The sequence below is a fragment of the Scyliorhinus canicula genome, chromosome 3 (genome assembly GCF_902713615.1).
Source record: "Scyliorhinus canicula chromosome 3, sScyCan1.1, whole genome shotgun sequence".
NCBI lineage: Eukaryota > Metazoa > Chordata > Chondrichthyes > Carcharhiniformes > Scyliorhinidae > Scyliorhinus > Scyliorhinus canicula.
This window is the reverse complement of record NC_052148.1, coordinates 26,233,089-26,253,545: the sequence shown is the minus strand read 5'-3', so window position 1 is coordinate 26,253,545 and position 20,457 is coordinate 26,233,089. Positions and strand designations below refer to the sequence as shown.

At 45.5% G+C, this 20,457-nt stretch overlaps 1 protein-coding gene across 1 annotated transcript in view; it reads right to left on the bottom strand.

Annotated features, from left to right (window-relative positions):
• Window positions 1-1,973: 1,973 nt before the first annotated feature.
• LOC119963870 (octopamine receptor-like) overlaps window positions 1,974-20,457 on the bottom strand; it is a 41,062-nt gene continuing 22,578 nt past the window's right edge. Inside the window, exons 2-3 of the mRNA XM_038793229.1 lie at window positions 8,388-8,564; window positions 1,974-4,022 (exon numbers count right to left, since the gene is read on the bottom strand). Of these exons, the coding sequence (XP_038649157.1) occupies window positions 3,341-4,022; window positions 8,388-8,564 (859 nt within the window). The 3' untranslated portion in view covers window positions 1,974-3,340. The remainder of the gene's footprint in view (window positions 4,023-8,387; window positions 8,565-20,457) is intronic.

Sequence of the window (20,457 nt, the reverse complement as noted above, 5' to 3'; positions counted from 1 at the left end):
TGTGAGAGAGAGAGAGAGCAAAGTGGAATTGGGCTGAGGAACATGCAATGGGAACTTCCCAGCCTACGCTCTGTTTTACAGCCTGTCTCTGATTATTTGGCTCCCATGATCAAATACAACTTCTCACATAAGCCAGTGAGACAGTAATACGTGAAATAAAGTATTACATAACAGTGCAAGGAACTAACACAATATTATTTTTACATTACATTGCCATGCTATACAATGTCTCATACAAATTGCAATATGCTCCTCAGCAATTTAAGCAAATTAATCGTTCTAATGAGAGTGCGTAACATTTAACACAGCACCACATTTAACATGGAGAAATGATAAGGCAAGTTCAGCTGCTTTTACAACAGAGTCGTAAAATTTTGTAATGACGCTGGGGATGTTTCTCTCCCCACAACCCACGAGATTTGTTTTCACATATTGAGGAGCAAGACTCAAAAAAGCAGCAGACGATACAAATTATCGTTTGACGATACAAATTGGGGCTGGTTTACCTCACTCAGATAAATTGCTGGCTTTTAAAGCAGACCAAGCAGGCCAGCAGCACGGTTCGATTCCAGTACCAGCCTCCCCGGACAGGCGCCGGAATGTGGCGACTAGGGGCTTTTCACAGTAACTTCATTTGAAGCCTACTTGTGACAATAAGCGATTTTCATTCCAAATTAAATTGGGAAGTAGTGACAGCAATCTAGGGTTTCAAAAAACAAAGGCCTTCAGGAAGAGGGAAAGGCTGAGAGAGATGAATGAGATGGAGTAAAAGCAATCCCATGAATCTTAATTTCAACACATTGACAAGTGAAGTAGATAGTGTAGGATGATGAATTTGGCACTTACAAGGAACAATAGAGACCACAGTAATTCGAATGAAACCGAGAAAGACAGGACATGATGGATTGAGAACAAAATGTAGCCACAGCCCCTTTGAGAGCCCCTTCTTCCATTGGGCAGGAGATACAGAAGTCTGAGAACACGCACGAACAGACTCAAAAACAGCTTCTTCCCCACTGCCCCACAGACTCCTAAATGACCCTCTTATTGACTTAACACTACACCCTGTATGCTTCATCCGATGCCAATGCTTATGTAGTTACATTGTATATCTTGTGTTGCCCTATTATGTATTTTCATGTATTTTCTTGAATTTTGCTTAATTCCCTTTTCTTCCATGTACTGAATGATCTGTTGAGCTGCTTGCAGAAAAATACTTTTCACTGTACCTCGGTACACGTGACAATAAACAAATCCAATCCAATCCAATCCAAGTTGACTGGTGACCTGATGGTCACCACACCTCAGGGAAGGGGCAAGGTTGAGAAGGCAGGGTCTGCATAACTTCAGCCAGTACAGGAATAAAACTCGCGTGTTGGCAACACGCCACATCACGAGCTAGCTGTCCAGCTAACTGAGCTAACCGTCCACCTTACACTGAAATCCGTCGAAAGTCAAAATTTTGTGGCTGTAATGATGGTTCAATTTTTGGTATTCATACATGCACAGTTGAACATGAAAATCCAGAAGTTGCTGTCAGTGATTACTATAAGAAGACGGAGCAGAAGTAGGCCATTTGGCCCATCACGTCTGTTCCGCAAATCAATGAAATCGTGATTGATCTGACATGTTAATCCTCAACACCACTTCCCTGCCTCATCCCCATAACCCACGATTCTCTTACTGATGAAAAATCTGTCTATTTCAGTCTTGAAGATACTTTTTTTTTTATAAATTTAGATTACCCAATTATTTTTTCTATTAAGGGGCAATTTAGCATGGCCAATCCACCTACTCTGCACATTTTTGGGTTGTGGGGGCGAAACCCACGCAGACACGGGGAGAATGTGCAAACTCCACACGGACAGTGACCCAGAGCCGGGATCGAACCTGGGACCTCAGCGCCGTGAGGCGGTTGTGCTAACCACTAGGCCACCGTGCTGCCCGTCTTGAAGATACCTAACGACCCAGTCTCTACAGCCCTCTGGGTAAAAAATTTCACTGATTCGCTACGCTCAGAGAGGAAAATCCTCCACATCTCTGGTTTAAACAGGTGACCCTCTAATCTAAGATTTTACCCTCTGGACCTCGACTCTCCCACAAGAGGAAACATCTTCACAGCATCTACTCTGTCAAGTCCCCTGTGAATCCCATATGTCTCAATAAGGTTGCCTCGCATTCTTCAAAACTCCATGAGTAGAATCTACTCAAATCTCTCCATTCCCAGGATCAACCTAGTGAGCCTTCTCTGGATTGCCTCCAATGCCAGTATATCTTTCCTTAGATAAGGTCACCAAAATTGCTCACAGTATTCCAGGTGTGGTTTAACTCGTGCCTTGTATCATTTTAGTAAGAATTATTTCTTAAGAATTTACTGAACTTTCTGAACTTGCCTGCGAGCTTTCCCTGCTCCTCCACCGTTGGAGTTGCCGTTGGGAGTCCCTGCAGACGGAAATCTTAGCACAGTTGCTTCACAGCGCCAGGGACCCGGGACCATCCCGGCTTGGGTCACTGTCTGTGCGGAGTCTGCACTGTGTCTGCGTGGGTTTCCTCCGGGTACTCCGATTCCCTCCGATAAGTCTGAAAGACGTCCTGTTAGGTGGATTGGACATTCTAAATTCTCCCTCAGTGTACCCGAACAGGCGCCGGAATGTGGCGACTAGAGGATTTTCACAGTAACTTCATTGTAGTGTTAATGTAAGCCTACTTGTGACAATAATAAAAATTATTATTAATTGTTTAAAATCCTTTGGAAAAGTTACGCCTTGTTAAATGAAGTGTAACTGGATTTTTAGCAATATACATAGTTCAGAATGTCCAATGAATAACCTCTCTGCCCCTGAAAAACTATTTTTATATTTGTGGAATGTCAACATTTCTCCATTATGATAAAAAATGATATGTAAAATTGTTTTGTGGTTGAAGTTTGTTTATGGTATTTCAATCTTAATCCCCTGTGAACGTTCTAATTTTGCCACAGATAGGTTGATTAAAAAGTGGCGAATAATCAGTGGATGCCACTTCCAGTTTTGCTGTCTGTGAGAATTCTTCAATGTGATTAGCTACTTAGCTTGCTTGAGGCTGCTGGATTTTGGAGATCCTGTGAAGCCAGAATGAAAGTAATGCCAGAAATTCACAGCCACAGTGATTGCTAAATCTTAGCGGGGCTGTGTTCTTTGCGGTTAGCAGCAAGTGCTGTCATTTTGCTACTGATTGCAATTTCCAGGCCATATTATTTACAGTGCGGACACAGGTCATCTGTTCCAACTGGTCCAGGTTGGTGTTTATGCTCCACACGAGCCTCCTCCCAAACTAACTCCATCTGACCCAATGCGAACACTTATTGCTTTGATTTGGTTTTGTTTCCATTGGGAATGCTGGTCACCCTGGTATTGTACTCAGCCTCTTGGGCAGTCTTTGAGAAGGTCACAATGGACACCATATCTTCTCCGATGTCCACCTGTGACCTCCAGCGGCGGCAGATGAGCAGCTTCTTCAGCGCCCGCTGGAAGTCGCGGTTGAGGAAGGCGTACAGCATGGGGTTGATAGTGGAATTGCAGTACCCGAGCCAGGTTATCACTTTGAAGACATGCGTGACGACGTCGCTGGACACATCGGTGCTGTGTACTGCGAGCCAGACATTCAAGATAAAGTATGGGAGCCAGCACATGACAAAAACCGAAATGATGATGCTCATTGTCCTAGTGGCCTTGTTTTCCAGCTGTAGGTTATTTGGCCGCTTGCTATTGGGATGGTAGTGGAGGTCCAGAGTCTGTGACATGATTCTGCTGGATTTCAGCCGGGATGCCCGATAGATGAAGAAATACATGCTGCACATGATCAGGAAGGGGATGTAGAAGGCCAAGGCGGATGCCACGATAGCGAATGCCCAGTTGGTCACGAAAACGCATTCTGTCCCGATATCGAAATTGATGCCTGGTATTTCATTCCATCCTTGCATCACTGGTAGAAATGATATCAGTGATGAGTAGACCCAAATAGTCACTGCCATTATGATACATCTGCAAAAAATGACACATATGAATAATATTTGTCTTAACAGCTGGAAAATTCAATTACAGGCATGTGGAGATTTATCAAGCAGTGGGGAGGGGCGATTGAGCACTGGAAGTGGGAGGGAGGGAATGGTGGAGGGATGGGGTGGGGAGGGACTATTGGCTCTATTGGCATCATGGGGCTTTTGGAAAATACCATCTTTACCTGCTTGATATCAATCTCCCACAATCCCTTCCTTCTCCAGACACCCACCAAAATATTTCTTGAATCCTTCAGCCTCAAATGGCATCCCAATTTATTAATCTGTTTTACACTTGTATACCCCCAGCATTCATATCTGGATTGTACGACTCGTACCCACGAGGCCAGCAGGAGAAGCCAAACAAAAGGATAGAATATCTGAGTCTTTGTACGTAACTCGGTGTCTCAACAGCAGCAATAACAAACTTGGAATCACAGAATCATAGAACTTATAGTGCAGAATGAGGCCATGAGGCACATCGAGTCTGCACCGGCCCTTGGAAAGAGCATCCCACCGAAGCCCACACCTCCACTATATCCCTGTATCCCAATAACCCCTCCTAACCCTCAGTGTTTTTGCCCTTCGTGTCCAAAAAATGTTAAGTGGGGGCTACTGGGTTACGGGGATAGGGTAGATACGTGGGCTTCAGAAGGGTGCTCTTTGTCAGGGCCGGTGCAGACTCAATGGGCCGAATGGCCTCCTTCTGCACTGTAAATTCTATGATTCTAACCTTTTTGGACACTAAGAGCAATTTAGCATGGCCAATCCACCTAACCTGCACATCTTTGGACTGTGGGATGAAACCGGAGCACCCGGAGGAAACCCACGCAGACACGGGAAAAACGAGCAAACTCCACGCAGACAGTGACCCAAGTCGGGAATCGAACCTGGGACCATGGAGCTGTGAAGCAACGGTGTTAACCACTGTGACACCATGCCACCATACCTGCATTTACATTGCGCCGGTAACATAGTAAAACATTCCAATGTGCTTCAGAGGAGTGTTTCCAAAGAAAATTCAGCCACGTAAGGAGATGGTACGTTGGATGAAAGGTAGGATTTAAGGAGTGTCTTAAAGGACACACAAAAGAGGTGGAGTGATCGTGAGACTTCAGGGAAAAACTCCAGAGCTTTGGTCGTCAGCTACTGAAGGTCCGGCTGCCATTGTTGCAGTCTTTAAAATCAGGGTCGTTGAAGAGGCCAGAATCTGGGGTGTGCAGAGACCTCAGAGGGTTTTAGGACAAGGGGAGATTGTAGAGATTGATAGTGATGACGCTGTGAAGGGATTTGAAATGAGCATGAGAATTTTAAAATCTAGGTGCTACTGAACCGGAAGCTAGTGTAGGTCAGCAAGCTCAGGGTAGTTGGGACTTAGTGTGATTTAGGATATGGGCAGAGTGAAGGGAGAGATTTGTACTTGGAGTGCACTGGAATAGTCAAGTCTAGAAGTAGCAAAGGTATGAAAGCGATTCAGCAGCAGGCAAGCTGCACAGGAAATGAGTAGATTCGCAGCTTTGCAATGTGTGTCTACATTTGCGAAGTGGTTTCTGGTCATGGATAAGAACGTGGAAAGGCGCGCAGCCTGGAATTTGCACAACCTGGAGGTTATACCCGGAAATGTGCCTGACCCCACGTCCATTTGGCCAACATGCCATTACTATCAGATTTCCCACAAATCGCATGAGAAAACATCCAAATGTAAAATGGGTGCAAACTAGCAGAAACAATTGGAGACCAAGGAAGGCACTGACCCCTCGCCATGGGTGGGACATTCCACCCCCCAATCTCCCCGCGGCATTTTTTACGGCGACAAAGGTGGCCTGCCATGGGCTGCCGGCGGAATCTACCGATCTCGTTGATGTCTTTGCCATTTTGCGTGGCTCGCCCATCCCGCTGCGGGCGGTGGGGAGGGGGTGTTGTGGGGGGGGGGGGGGGGGGGGGGGGGGGTGTAGCCACCTGGATTGGCCATTTTCTCACACAAAATGGAAGAACACAACGATTACAGGGTAAAATGGACATTGGCAAAGAAACCAGCAGTCTGCAGAATCCCCTGTATTCTAGCTGCCACAGAAACCCGGCAGAATAGTAGCTAACAAGCTGCGCATATTAATGAAGCGATTTACGGTGATCCCCAGGCACAATGGACACAACAGTTAAACATTCTATGGAAGGCCAGACATTCCGGCGCCAGTAGAGTCTAAGACAAAGGGCACCAATAAGGTGTAAGGAATCGGCCGGTGATCGAGGGACTGCCCCGTTATTGGGGAAATTCAAATCAATCGATTGGGAAGAGACCCAATCGATTGCAGGTTTATAGAGGGTCCGCCCTGAAGGATGCAAAGCCCCTGGGACCTATAAAAGACAGGTCCCAGAACTGATTCGCTCTCTTAGCCAGCCTCTCCTTGACCAGCCAGCCCTCCCAGCAGAACACCGTTGCAGCAGAAGACCTTGAGAAGGAGAGGCCTGGTCAGCAGCCGCCATCAAGTAAGTGTCATACAACGCACGCTACGAGAGTAGACACTCCTGACCCCTTTAGTCCACACCGACTGGAAGCCTGCGGATCAAGGACAAAGCAAGAGGCCATTGTTCCCTGATCCGGCAGTTCCCTTATCCAGATAAGTATTGGCCTGTTAGTGGTAGGATTAGCCTAGTCTTGTAGTTTTATATGCATAATTAGTAGATAACTGTATTATAATAAACGTGTCTTGTTTGAACTTACTAACTGGTGTATTGAGTTATTGGTCTGAACTTGAACTTGAAACTTGTGGCGGTATCTTAACGATACCTGGCGACTCTAGAGCTAAGGAACGAAACAGAGCCAAATTGAGTGTAAAGCACACTCACCCAGAACGAGCAACAGGGGGGATGGGGCGGGGGGGACACTTCAGTAAGACCAGAAGATCCTGCCACTAGGAAGGGACGGAAAATCCGGCCTGATACATTTCTTTCTTCATTTCTGAAAATTAAAGTTTCCACTCATTTAACTGTCATTAATGTATTTCAGGTATAGAGGAGTAGGAATTCCCTTCAGATAGATGATATCGGACTGACATATACAATACACAACACAATATACTGAGTTCCAGTGCAGTCAGGGTAATTAAATAAGTGATGCTCTGTATAACGGCCTACCAGCCCAACACCGACAGGTTTTGCTTCACTGTCCGAAAGGAATTTCTACGTCAACATGTTATAGAACCATCAATCTGGGAAGCCCCTTTTAATGTTGAGTGTGATTTAATTTGGACAGATATCCAGTGCAAGAAAAAGAAAACCCAGAACAGGACTCAGTGAGGATTAATTTTTCAAACAAGGCATTCAATATTTTTCACGAGACCGCCTGAAAAAACATGGCTGTTTTTTGCTGCATCTGAAAATCTGGCTGCAGTTTGAGGAGGGGATTCAAACAGAGTGCAACGGCAGGAGACTTGCATTTGTAACCTGGGAGAAGAGCCAGCCCTGTCAGTGACGATTCACTCTGCGAGGGGATCTGTAGTTGTAAGCACCTCAGGAAAATAGGTCGACAAAGAGTTATGATGCGTGGTTCACTTGCGCTTAAAATTTTGCAATCTTTGAGACCCCATGTTTTATTCTCGTCCCAATTACACGTCCAATCTAACAGGTATTTTCAGTTCAGGGAAGAAATTAAATGGTCTGAATTTTGTGAGCAATGTGATCAGAAAGGGATCGAGGGCAGTTTGTATCTCTACGTTTGGGGATTCCCTGGGCTTCCCTCCCTCCACAAAGTTGCTGCACCTGTCAACAACGACCACCTTAACAACAACTCAGCTATGTCGCATCTTTGAAATAGCAAAGCAGCTCAAGGTGCTTCACAGGAGTGTTATCAAAGACCATTTGATACTAAGCCACATGAGGGGACATTCAGACAGGTGACCAAAGGATTGGTTGAGGAATGACATCTTAAGGAGTAGCTTAAAAGAGGAGGGGGCGATGGGGAGGTTGAGACATTTAGGGAGGGGATTCTGGAGCACAGCGCTCCCAAATGTGACCGATCGTGGTAACTCTCAGTAATTCTAGCCCATTCTCCACAACCCTGGGGCCTAAACCCCAGTCTTCAAATTTACAAAAGTAACAACTTTAACCACAACAATTAAAGGTAGCTACAATTAACAGCATTTGTTTCGCAAAGCAATGTCTACAAAGGTATCAGGCTGGCACACATCGCCACCCACAATGTCCTGTAAGTAAGTATGGGAGAATGCCAGCACTTCTGAAACATGCTGATTACTATTATTTCTAAGGAAAAAGGATTTTGATTATCACAGGCACTGCACTGGAAATTTGCTCGCTCAAACACTTGAGCGAGCTGTAAAAGAGTTTCACCGACCTTTTGCGAGACATCCTCTTTGGGTAGTTGTACGGGGTGACAACTGAGCAGTAGCGGTCCAAGCTGATGAAGCACAGGGTGACGATTGAGGCGGTACAGAACATCACATCGAAGGAGATCCAGACTTTGCAGAACTGTCTGCCAAACATCCACATTCCCGTTACTTCATAAATAATACTGGAACAGGAGAGACACTTGGGTTAGCCAATGGCACACACTAATAGTTGGTTACAGCTGCCTAAAGGAACATACTACGTCATATTATATTCTGAATTTGAATTGCACTTAGCATGGCAAAATGCTGGGGGTCTCTTTCTCAAGGAAAGTGTAGGCTGAAGGGTGACAAGATTGCTGTCTTTAAAATTATGATTTTGAATAGGTAGATGTAGCAAAAATACTTGTGTTGGAGTCCAAAGCTAGGAATAATGAATGTCATAGTCACTAATATATCCAATTCAGAAGATACTTATTTTTCCAGAGAAATGTTAGAATGCGGAATGCACTTTCCACAGGGAGCCATTGAAGTGAATAGTATAGGTGCATTTAACGGACAGCTACATAAGCAAATGAGAAAGAAAGGGATTAGTGTATGAAAAGGCTTGTGTGGGCCAGACGGGTTGTTTCTGTGCTTAATCAATTAGCTGGGTAATTCAAATCTCAAGTCAACACTGACTGAATTGTCACTGGACATTTAATTCTCTACTCCTGTCACTTGTATGCTCTGTATAATTGAATGGATTTGCACCTGACTATGATAAATTATGGTGCTTGGCTGACTCATTGAAATTGAGAGCGAATGGGGAGATTAACAACTGGGAATGTGAGAACCACTTCTTATCCATTTAGGACTGCCTTACACTAGTAGATATTCTTTCACTTGCAGGAAAAGAAAATCAATCAGTGATCTTGAACTCACTATAATCTTCTACACGCATCAATCCAGCTGCTTTTTAAAGTGGTTCATTGAATCCAAATCCGGTGCCTTCACTTCCTGTCCGACAGTAAGGTTCAGAGGTTGGCACATCTGTCCGGAGGATTTCTAGGAGAATACCTCTACTGCGCTGTTGCGAGAAGATTGCCTCTGCTCCTCTCTGAAGACCACGAGACATAGGAGCCAAAGGAGGCCATTCAGCCCATCGAGTCTGCTCCACCATTTAATCAGATCACGACTGATGTGGTGTGATAATCCTTAATTCCACTTTTCCACCTCATCCCCATAATCCTTACTTCCCATACTGATTAAAAATCTGTCTCTCTCAGCCTTGAACTTAACGACTCAGCCTCTACAGCTCTTTGCGGTAAAGAATTCCACTAACCCACTAAAAGAAGAAATTCCTCCTCATATCTTTCTTTACATATACTGCCCAAGATGCTGAGTATTAACAGCATTTTCTTTTTTTATTTCATAATTTCACCATGTGCAGTGTTTTGGTTTTGCCTCATCTGAATGTGGTGGCAGTACTGACAGAGAGGGACAGTCTGGAGGTGCTTGAGGTGGAGGTGAATACCATCCCTTGGTGAGTCACAGGTACAAGTCATTCAGAGCTTACACTCTTCATCACTATCAAAAGACCTCTGCACGGATAGAGAGGATAGGATTTGGCTGTAACCCACCCCTCCACCATGTGTGACTAGCATATGGACACTCAATATTTGGCTTGGGCTTGCGCTAGTCCTTTGGTTTCTTTTATCCAAGTGGCTCTCAGTCCAACATTTTGGGATGTGGTCAGAGCTGAGATAGGCTGATGAGTGGGAAAGCCACCTCAGCAGAGCTGGGCCCCAACAATCTTGGGCCTTGCTTTTTATTCAAACTGGCCAGTTGTGGGGGGTGGGTAGGTGGGTGGGGGGAGGGTCAGTCCAGGAGAACTCCTGCTGCCTGCAGCACCGTGAGAGACAGCAACCTCAGAAGAGCCGGGGAGAAATGATCACAATGATCACAAGAACCTGCCGTGCTCCAGAACTTGCATCTCTTCGCTTACGACTTGGCCCCCAGCTCCAGATCGCCCTTCCCTGTCAGCACTTCCACCACCAGCTCATTCATATAAACCATCCCAAGCTCCAGCTACCTGAGCCAAGACACTAATTCTCTCTCCCAATCCAACAGGTATATTGCTCCTTCATCAGGTGAGAAGCTTTTATTGTGCTAGCACCATGTGAGAGAGATCCTGTCATTGACTGAGAGACTGGCATGAAGAGATATTAACACTGGCATAGATTGCGAGAACACCAGCGGATTTCTCCGTCGGTGGGTTCCTCCGGCCCGCTGGTAACGCACCCACGCCCGCGGGTTTTACAACGGTGTGGAGTGGCCACAATGGGAAACCCCATTGGCTAGCTGCGGGAACGGACATTCCTGCTGCCGGCGATGGCGCGCTGCACAGGAAAACACCGGCGGTGGAGATTGTTAGTGTCATAATATACACCAGTACATCATGGTGCAGACACACACACTGATTGACACACAGCAAGACCAATCAACACACATAACACCACAGCCAATCACCAGTTAGAGCACACACTATAAAGACAGAGGGCATCAGTTTTCCTGCTCATTCGGGATGCAGCCTCTCAGAAGGACGGAGCTCACAGCTTGCAGCACAAATCTTCACCATGTGCTGAGTGCATACACTGGTTAGGATAGGCATAGGTCTTTAGTTTAATCTAACATAGTGTCAGCCCACAGTGAAAGTATGTTCAACAGTTTCTAGCTTAATAAAATAGTGTTGTACTATTTCAAGTGTTGGTAGCCTCTATGTGTTACTGCTGAGGTAAACGCAGTCTCCACGGATCCAGAGTACCCAACACATCAGTTCGCAGTTTCAAATTCCTAGGGGTACACATCTCCAAAAATCTGTCCTGGTCCACCCACGTCAACGCTACCACCAAGAAAGCACAACAGCACCTTGCTGCCTATCACTGATAAGTCTATTTTCTTCCAAATGTGAATAGATCCTATCCCTCAGTATCTTCTCCAACAGTTTGCCAACCACTGACGTCAAGCTCACAGGTCTATAATTCCCTGGATTATCCCTGCTACCCTTCTTAACCAAAGGGACAACATTAGCAATTCTCCAGTCCTCTGGGACCTCACCCGTGCTCAAGGATGCTGCAAAGATATCTGTTAAGGCCCCAGCTATTTCCTCTCTCACCTCCCTCAGTAACCTGTGATAGGTCCCATCCGGACCTGGGGACTTGTCCACCTTAATGCTTTTTAGAATACCCAAAACTTCCCCCTTTCTTATGTCGACTTGACCTCGAGTATTTAAACATCCATCCCTAACCTCAACATCCATCATGTCCCTCTCCCTGGTGAATACCGATGCAAAGTACTCATTAAGTATTTCATCCATTTCACCTGACTCCACACATAAATTCCCTCTTTTGTGTTTGAGTGGGCCAATCCTTTCTCTAGTTGCCCTCTTGCTCCTTGTTTACGAATAAAAGGCTTTGGGGTTTTCGTTAACCCTGTTAGCCAAAGATATTTCATGACCCCTTTTAGCCCTCTTTATTGCGCGTTTGAGGTTTGTCCTACTTTCCCGATATTCCTCCAAAGCTTCATCAGTTTTAAGCCACCTAGATCTCATGAATGCTTCCTTTTTCATCTGAGCTCATCTCACAATTCCACCCGTCGTCCATGGTTCCCTAATCTTGCCATTTCTATCCCTCATTTTCACAGGGACATGTCTGTCCTGCACTCTAATTAACCTTTCCTTAAAAGACTCCCACATTTCAAATTGGATTTACCCTTAAACAGCTGCTCCCAATCCACATTCCCTAGCTCCTGCCGAATTTTGTTATACTTAGCCTTTCCCCAATTTAGAACTCTTCCTTCAGGACCACTCTCGCCTTTGTCCATGAGTATTCTAAAACTTACAGAATTGTGATCGCTATTCCCAAAGTAATCACCGACTGAAACTTCAACCATCTGGCTGGGATCATTCCCCAATACCAGGTCCAGTATGGCCCCTTCTCGAGTTGGACTATTTACATACTGCTCTAAAAAACTCTCCTGGATGCTCCTTACAAATTCTGCTCCATCTATGCCTCCAACATTACATGAGTCCCATTCAATGTTGGGGAAGTTAAAATCACCCATCACGACCACCCTATTGCTCCTACATTTTTCTATAATCTGTCTGCATATTTGTACCTCTACTTCACGCTCGCTTTTGGGAGGCCTGTAGTAAAGTCCCAACAATGTTACTGCACACTTCCTATTTCTTAGCTCTGCCCATATTGCCTCAGTGCTCGAATCCTCCATCGTGCCCTCCTTAATCACAGCTGTGATATTATCTCTGACTAATAATGCAACTCCTCCACCCCTTTTACCTCCCTCTCTAACCCTCCTGAAGCATTTATACCCTGGGATATTCAGTTGCCAATCTTGCCCTTTCCTCAACCAAGTCTCAGTAATACCAACAACATCATATTCCCAGGTACTAATCCAAGCCCTAACTTCATCTGCCTGACCTGCTACACTTCTCGCATTAAAACAAATGCACCTCAGACCACCTATCCCTTTGCGTTCATCATCTCTTCCCTGTCTACTCTGCCCCTTAGTCACATGGAGTTTATTATCTCGTGCCTTACCGGCTTTAGTTGCTGCCTCTTTACTGACCTCTAACTTCCTAATTTTGTTCCCATCCCCCTGCCACGTTAATTTAAACCTCCTCAACAGTGTTAGCAAAACCTCCCCCTAGGACATTGGTTCCAGTCCTGCCCAGGTGTAGACCATCCGGTTTGTAATGGTCCCACCACCCCCAGAACTGGTTCCAATGTCCCAAAAATCTGAACCCCTCCCTCCTGCACCATCTCTCAAGCCACGTATTCATTCTGACTATTCTTGAATTTCTACTCTGACTGTCTCGTGGTACTGGTAGCAATCCTGAGATTACTACCTTTGAGGTCCTACTTTTTAAACTTATCTCCTAACTCCCTGAATTCTGATTGTAGGACCTCATCCCATTTTTTACCTATATCGTTGGTGCCTATATGCACCACGACAACTGGCTGTTCACCCTCTCCCTTCAGTATGTCCTGCAGCCAATCTGAGACATCCCTGACCCGTACACCCGGGAGGCAACATTCCATTCGGGAGTCTTGGTTTCGACCACAGAAACGCCTGTCTACTTCCCTTACGATTGAATCTCCTATGACTATAGCCCTGCCAGTCTTTTTCCCGCCCTTCTGTGCAGCAGAGCCAGCCATGGTGCCATGAGCTTGGCTACTACTGCCTTCCCCTGATGAGTCATCTCCCCCAACAGTATCCGAAATGGTATACCTGTTTTGGAGGGAGATGACCGTAGGGGATAACTGCACTGCCTTCCTGCTCTTTCTCTGCCTTTTGGTCACCCATTCCCTGTCTCCCTCACCAATCCTAATCTGCGGTGTGACCAACTCACTGGATCTGCTATCCACGACCTCCTCAGAATCGCGGATGCTCCAAAGTGAGTCCATCTGCAACTCCAGAGTCGACATGCGGTCTAACAGGTGCTGCAGCTGGACACACTCCCCGCACATGAAGGTGTCAGGGGCATCGGCCGCGTCCCTGAACTTCCACATTGAGCATGAGGACCATAACACGGGTCTGGGATCACCTGCCATTTTTGCACTTTACCTTAACTGATTACAAATATAATGTCAAATAATGAATAAGTGAAAGGAAAAAAGATTTTACTTACCAATCACAATACTTATCAACACACAAAGAGTTACATTTCTCCCAGCTACTGCTAATTGGAGCACTTTCCTTCCAGCCAATCAGGTCACTGCTTTGCTGTGGTGTCACTCTTCAAATTTATCCCCAAAGACCCTGTGGCCGCTGTTTAAGCAGCGAAACAGCTAGTTTAAGTACTCACCGCTCGACTCTGTAGCTCCGCCCACTCCAACGGCTGAATTCCCGCCGAAAAGACTCGAATCCGCGAAGCAGCTAATTTAAATACTCATCACTCGACTCTGTAGCTCCGCCGACTCCAACAGCTGAATTCCCGACCAAAAGACTCAAATCCGCGAAGCAGCTAATTTAAATACTCACCGCTCGACTATGTAGCTCCGCCCACTTCAACAGCTGAATTCCCGCCCGAAAGACGCGAATCCGCGAAGCAGCTAGTTTAAACACTCATCGCTCGACTCTGTCGCTCTGCCCATTCCAACAGCTGAATTGCCGCCGAAAAGGGGCACTGTCCAGGTGCCAGGATGGAAGTGCCAAGGTGCCAGGTTATTCAGGCACTGAATTGGGCCTGGGGGGTGCCTGCCCTTGTGAGAGGGGCTCGGCGATCCCCTAACAAGTGAGTTGCGGCATTGGGGCCTCCAGAGGCCGCTGATGAGCTGAGCTCATCAGTGCAGGAAACTAAGATAAGTGCGGCCTCAGCGGGATGCTCCTCCCCACAGGAACCCATCCCTTGGCTTTTTTCCCCCTCTTAGTTGCTGACAATATGACGGCCTGAACTGCCAATGGGGTGGGTGGCTTCAACGCCGCTTTTCCCCGTCTGCTGTGACACTGCCTCAAAAAGGTCAAATTCCACCCCACATCCTCGACAGTGAAGACAGACACAAAATGTTTATTCAATGTCTCAGCCATTTCCTTGTTTTCCACGATCAAGTCCCCAGACTCACTGGCCAATATTTTCAAGACCCACCTGCCACACAACTGGACATTCCTGCCCAAAGTCAACTGATCTTTTGTTGGCCCATCAGATTTTCTGTCCCATCGCGACAATTCCTGTGGTGGATAGGACCAGAAAGTCCAAACCACTCTCTTGAGGACCATTGAGTTGCTCTTTTCCTTTTTAAATATTTGTAGAAATTCTGACTCTGTTTTTATATTGCTTGCTAGCTTCTCTCATACTCAACTTTCTCTTTTTGTCATCATTCTTTGCTAACCGATCTTCTGACCTTCCACTAATCTTTGAAGATTTGTGCAGCGTTTCCTTCAATTTGATAAAATCCATAACTTCCTTATTTGGCCACAGATGATGCATCCTTCAAGAAGAGTCTTTCTTTCTTACTGGGGTAAATCTTTGCCGAGAGTTATTAAATAGCTCCATAAAGTTCTGCCGCTTCATCTGCACTATCCTATCTTTTTAACAATTTTCCTAGTTCACTTTAGGTAGCTCTGCCTTCATACCCTTCTTAAACCCACACATCACCCCTTCAAACTGACCATGAAAACAGGTTCTGATTCTGATTTACTGTGAGGTTATTGGTTACTCCTGACTCATTGCTCATTACCAGGTCAAGGGTAGCCTGCTCCCTGGTTGGCTCAAGAATGTACTACGCTAAGAAATTGTCCCACATGCATACTGTTATCCCATTTTCCAGGCTACCTTTTCCAATCTGCTTCTTCTATCTACATGTAGATTAAAGTCACCAATGGTTATTGTAGTACCTTTCTTACACCCCCTGTTTATTTCTTGCTTTACTCTCTGTCCTACAGTGAAACTACTCTTTGGGGCCCGACAAACTACTCCCATAAGTGACCAATTACTATTACTATTTCTTATCCCCACCCAAACAGATTCCTACACCTTGATCGTTTGAGCTAAGGTCATCTTTGTACTAATGTATTACTGCAATAATGACATCTTTAATTAACAGAGCTACTCCACCACCGTTCTGTAGCTTCCTCTCTTACAAAAATGTAAAAAATCCTTCATTATTTAATCCCAGCCTTGGTCACCCTACAACCATGATTCCTTGATGGCTTTCAGGTCATATTGGTATAAATCTTGGTGAGGCCGCACCTGGAATATTGTGTGCTGTTTTGGTCTCCTTATCTGAGGAAGGATGTTCTAGTGATAGAGGGAGTTCACCGAAGGTTTCCCAGACTGATTCCTGGGATGGCAGGACTGACATACGAGGAGAGATTTAATTGGTTAGGATTGTATTTGCTGCAGTTCAGAAGAATGAGGGGGATCTCATAGAAATCTATGAAATTCTAACAGGACTCGACAGGGTAGATGCAGGAAAGATGTTACCAATGGTGGGTGTGTGCAGAACCAGGGGGCACAGTTTGAGGATGCGGTAGTCCATTTAGGACAGAGATGAGGAGAAATTAATTCACCCAGAGAGTGGTGAGCCTGTGGAATTCATTACCACAGGAAGCAGTTGAGTCCAAAACATTGTAAGGTTTCAAGAAGCAGTTAGATATAGCAGTTAGGATGAAGGGGATCAGAGGATATGGGGGGAAGACGGGATCAGGCTATTGAGTTGGATGATCAAAATGAATGGTGGAGCAGGTTCAAAGGGCCGAATGGCCTCTGCCAGCTCCTATTGTTTTTATATGTTTCTGTACACATTTGCTTGTAACTTGGCTGGCAGTTCATCCATTTTGTTACAAATGCTGCATGCATTCAGAGAGAACCTTTAACTTTAACCTTTCCATTAAGAATACTCACATTACTGTGGCTCTGGAGATACGCGTAGGCCAAACCAGTGAAAGATGGCAATGATTTTTATGACAATCGATAGTCGCTTCCTGGTCACTATTACTGAGATGAGCTTTCAGTACCAGACTTTTTTTGTTAATTGAATTTAATTCCCCCAGCTGCCATGGCAGGATTTTCATAGAATTTACAGTGCAGAAGGAGGCCATTCGGCCCATTGAGTCTGCACCGGCTCTTGGAAAGAGCACCCTACCCAAGGTCAACACCTCCATCCTATCCCATAACCCAGTAACCCCACCCAACACTAAGGGCAATTTACCATGGCCAATCCACCTAACCTGCATATCTTTGGACTGTGGGAGGAAACTGGAGCACCCGGAGGAAACCCACGCACACACGGGGAGGATGTGCAGACTCCACACAGACAGCGACCCAAGCCGGAATCGAACCTGGGACGCTGGAGCTGTGAAGCAATTGTGCTCTCCACAATGCTACTGTGCTGCCCATTTGCCCATGGGATTTGAATCCCATTCCCCCAGATGCCATTACACCACCATATACCCTTAGCCATCTCCTCTTTATTTGGACCCAAATTGCTACCCTGGTTTAGCAACTTGCTGTTACCCTCTGATTTACTACATCCCCTCTCACACGATCGCACCACCTCACACTCACCCCATCTTTTAGTTTAAAGTCCTTTCCACCTCTCAAGTGATTTGACTCACCAGAACACAGATCCCAGCATGGTTCAGGCGAAGACAATTTGACTGGTACATCTCCCCCTTTCCTTAGTACTGGTGCCAATATGCCATGAATCAAAACCCACTTCTCCCACACAAATCTTTGAGCCACATATTCACTTGTTTACCCTTTGCCAATTTACTCATGGCTCAGATAATAATCCAGGAATTATTACCTTTGATATTCTGCTTTTTAATTTGACCCCTAGTTGCTCACAATCCCTAATCAGAAACTCTTTCACAGTCCTATCTATGTCATTGATGCCTACATAGATCATGAAAACCGGATCCTCCCCTCCCACTGCAAATTCCTCTCCATCCCTGAGCAGATGTCCTGAACCCTAAAGGGTAGGCAACACAGCCACCTGGACTCACAAAGACCATGGCTTTCTGTACCTTGGTTAGGTTTGCTCATTCACTCTGCAGCACCTGCTTTTGTCCTCACAAGCTGTAAGGACCTCAACTATTGGACGACTGTAAGGGCTGAGGCTCCTCCACTTCTACCTTCTCCGTCCCCTTGCCTGCTTCACTCTCACAGTCATACCCTCCTGTCCATGGCCACTGAAGACCCTAATCTAAAGAATGTGACTGCCTCCTGGAACAAAATGTCCCTGCAACATTCCCCCTTCCTGATCCATCACAGTGTCTGCAGTTGGTCTCTAGCTCAATGACTGGGAGCCAAAGCTCCTCAAGCCACTGGAGCCTATTATAATGTGTTTGCCCTAGATCACACTGGCATCCAGGAGCTCCCACATTCTACAGACGCAACACATCACCTGCCCTGCTATTTTTATTATATTTTAATTAACTAATTTCTTTAATTGGATTGGATTTGTTTATTGTCACATGTACCGAAGTACAGTGAAAAGTATTTTTCTGCGTGCAGCTCAAACAGATCATTTAGTACATGGAAAGAAAAGAAAATACATAATAAGGCAACATAATAGGGCAACACAAGGTACACAATATAAATACCTAGACACCGGCATCGGGTGAAGCATACAGGAGTGTAGGATTAATCAGGTCAGGCCAAAAGAGGGTTGTTTAGGAGTCTGGTAACAGCGAAGAAGAAGCTGTGAGAGTCAATTAATTTATAATGAGCTCCCAATTAAACTCTTCTATTGCAAGTAAATATTACTACTATTAATAGAACCATACAATTGCTATTAAATTACCCAAGTTTTGAAAGATACATGTGGCAATGTATCAAACGCCTTTTGGAAATCCAAGTATACCTTGTATACAAGTTCCCCTTTATCCGCTTGCTTGTTATGTTACCTACTTGCTTTCTCCTCCATCACTGCACTAAATTCTCTTCCTCGCCAAATTCCTAAGTTCACTTTCTGTGACCACCTGCACGGCGTGATGAGCTATTTTCTTTGTGCTTGATTCAGCTGATATAACTTTTAGGAAGGTTGGTGAAATTGGTATTCATTCATGGGTTCAGAGATTCCTCTGTAACTACAATGACTGATCAAAAAACCCTTGCCATGCCAAACTCAGGGTAAGTTCCTCGCATCAGTCTGTGAATTCTCAACCCATTTGAATCTCCTTTCCATTGAATGCACCTGGCTTTTAGATTTGTTCAACTGCGCAGAAATATAAAAGAAATAGTAGCCTAGTGACAGTGCACCCATACCGTACTTCGGCCCCAGGAATGAGTCAGTAAGAGTCAGTTTGATCTGCCAGCCATCTACTTAGAACCTATCAACGCATTTCACTGCCCACCCACATCATTCAACTTGATGCCTGCATTATTCAAATAAGCTGTGAGCCACCGTGTCAAGAGTATAGTGGAATAGTAAGAAAGCAATGCAGAATTTTTAATTTTTAACTAAATCTGTTCTCAAAATGTACGTGCCGCCAGTACATCCACAATTATCTGCCATCCTTAGTGGCCCGGACATCTGACTAGCTTTCTAGGCTTCTTCAGACAATGATAGGCATGGATAGGGTTGCCAACTCTGGATGGACATATTCTGGCAGTCCGCGATGAAAGTGACGCTGTGGAAAGGAAAACAGGATTTGGAGATAGGCCCTTCAGGCCTGCCCCGCAGTGTGACGTGATCAGGTTCGAAAGGTGTTCCAGAGAGGAAAACCAATGAACTTTAGTTAGTCCAAGAGGACAAGTTTGCAGTGAGGGTCAATAATGATTAAAGATTGTAGGGAGAAAAAGCTTTACTCATTCTTGAGGGGCTGGCCACTTTGGCGAAAACTGTCAAAAAAATTTACTTATTGTCTTAACCTGTGTAGTGTCAGCTACCATGCCCTCCCCGATCCCATCCTCTGTGGCATCACTGGTGTGACTTATTGGGATCACTAGTGTGACAACTGTCATACTGGGTGTTAGAGTGGAGTTTGTGGATTTGACTCAGCCTTCAGAGAAACGCTGTCTCCAACAGACATTGGGCAGGATTCTCTGTTCCGCCGCACCCGTTTTCTGGTAAGGAGTACCCCTGCTGGCAGCAGGATTCTCTGTCCCGGCAGCCAGCCAACAGGGTTTCCCATTGTGGGTACACCCATGCCATCGGGAAATCCGCGGGCGTGAGTGCGCTGCTGGCAAAGTGGAGGATTCCACTGATGGAGAACCAGCCCATTATCTTTATTTTACTACTAATAAAGAGTTAAATCAGAATCACAACTAGTCTCCAAGAGTCTAGTGGCCAACCCAATGCTCACTCAAAGTCTGTTGCCTGCTTCAATGTCTTCCCATTAGTTTAGGACTTATCAGTCCTAGCCGACTGCAGTGAAAAATCTAGATATTGTATTAATTCTTAGATCCTTTGTGCTCAGCACAGACTGATAGAATTCCTATGGGACAGAAGGAGGCCATTCAGCTCATTGAGTCTGCACAAACCCATTAAAAGAGCAGCCTATCTAGGCCCACTTCCCCCACCCTATCCCCATAACCCCACCTAATCTGTGCATTTTGCAGTTACTGAGGGG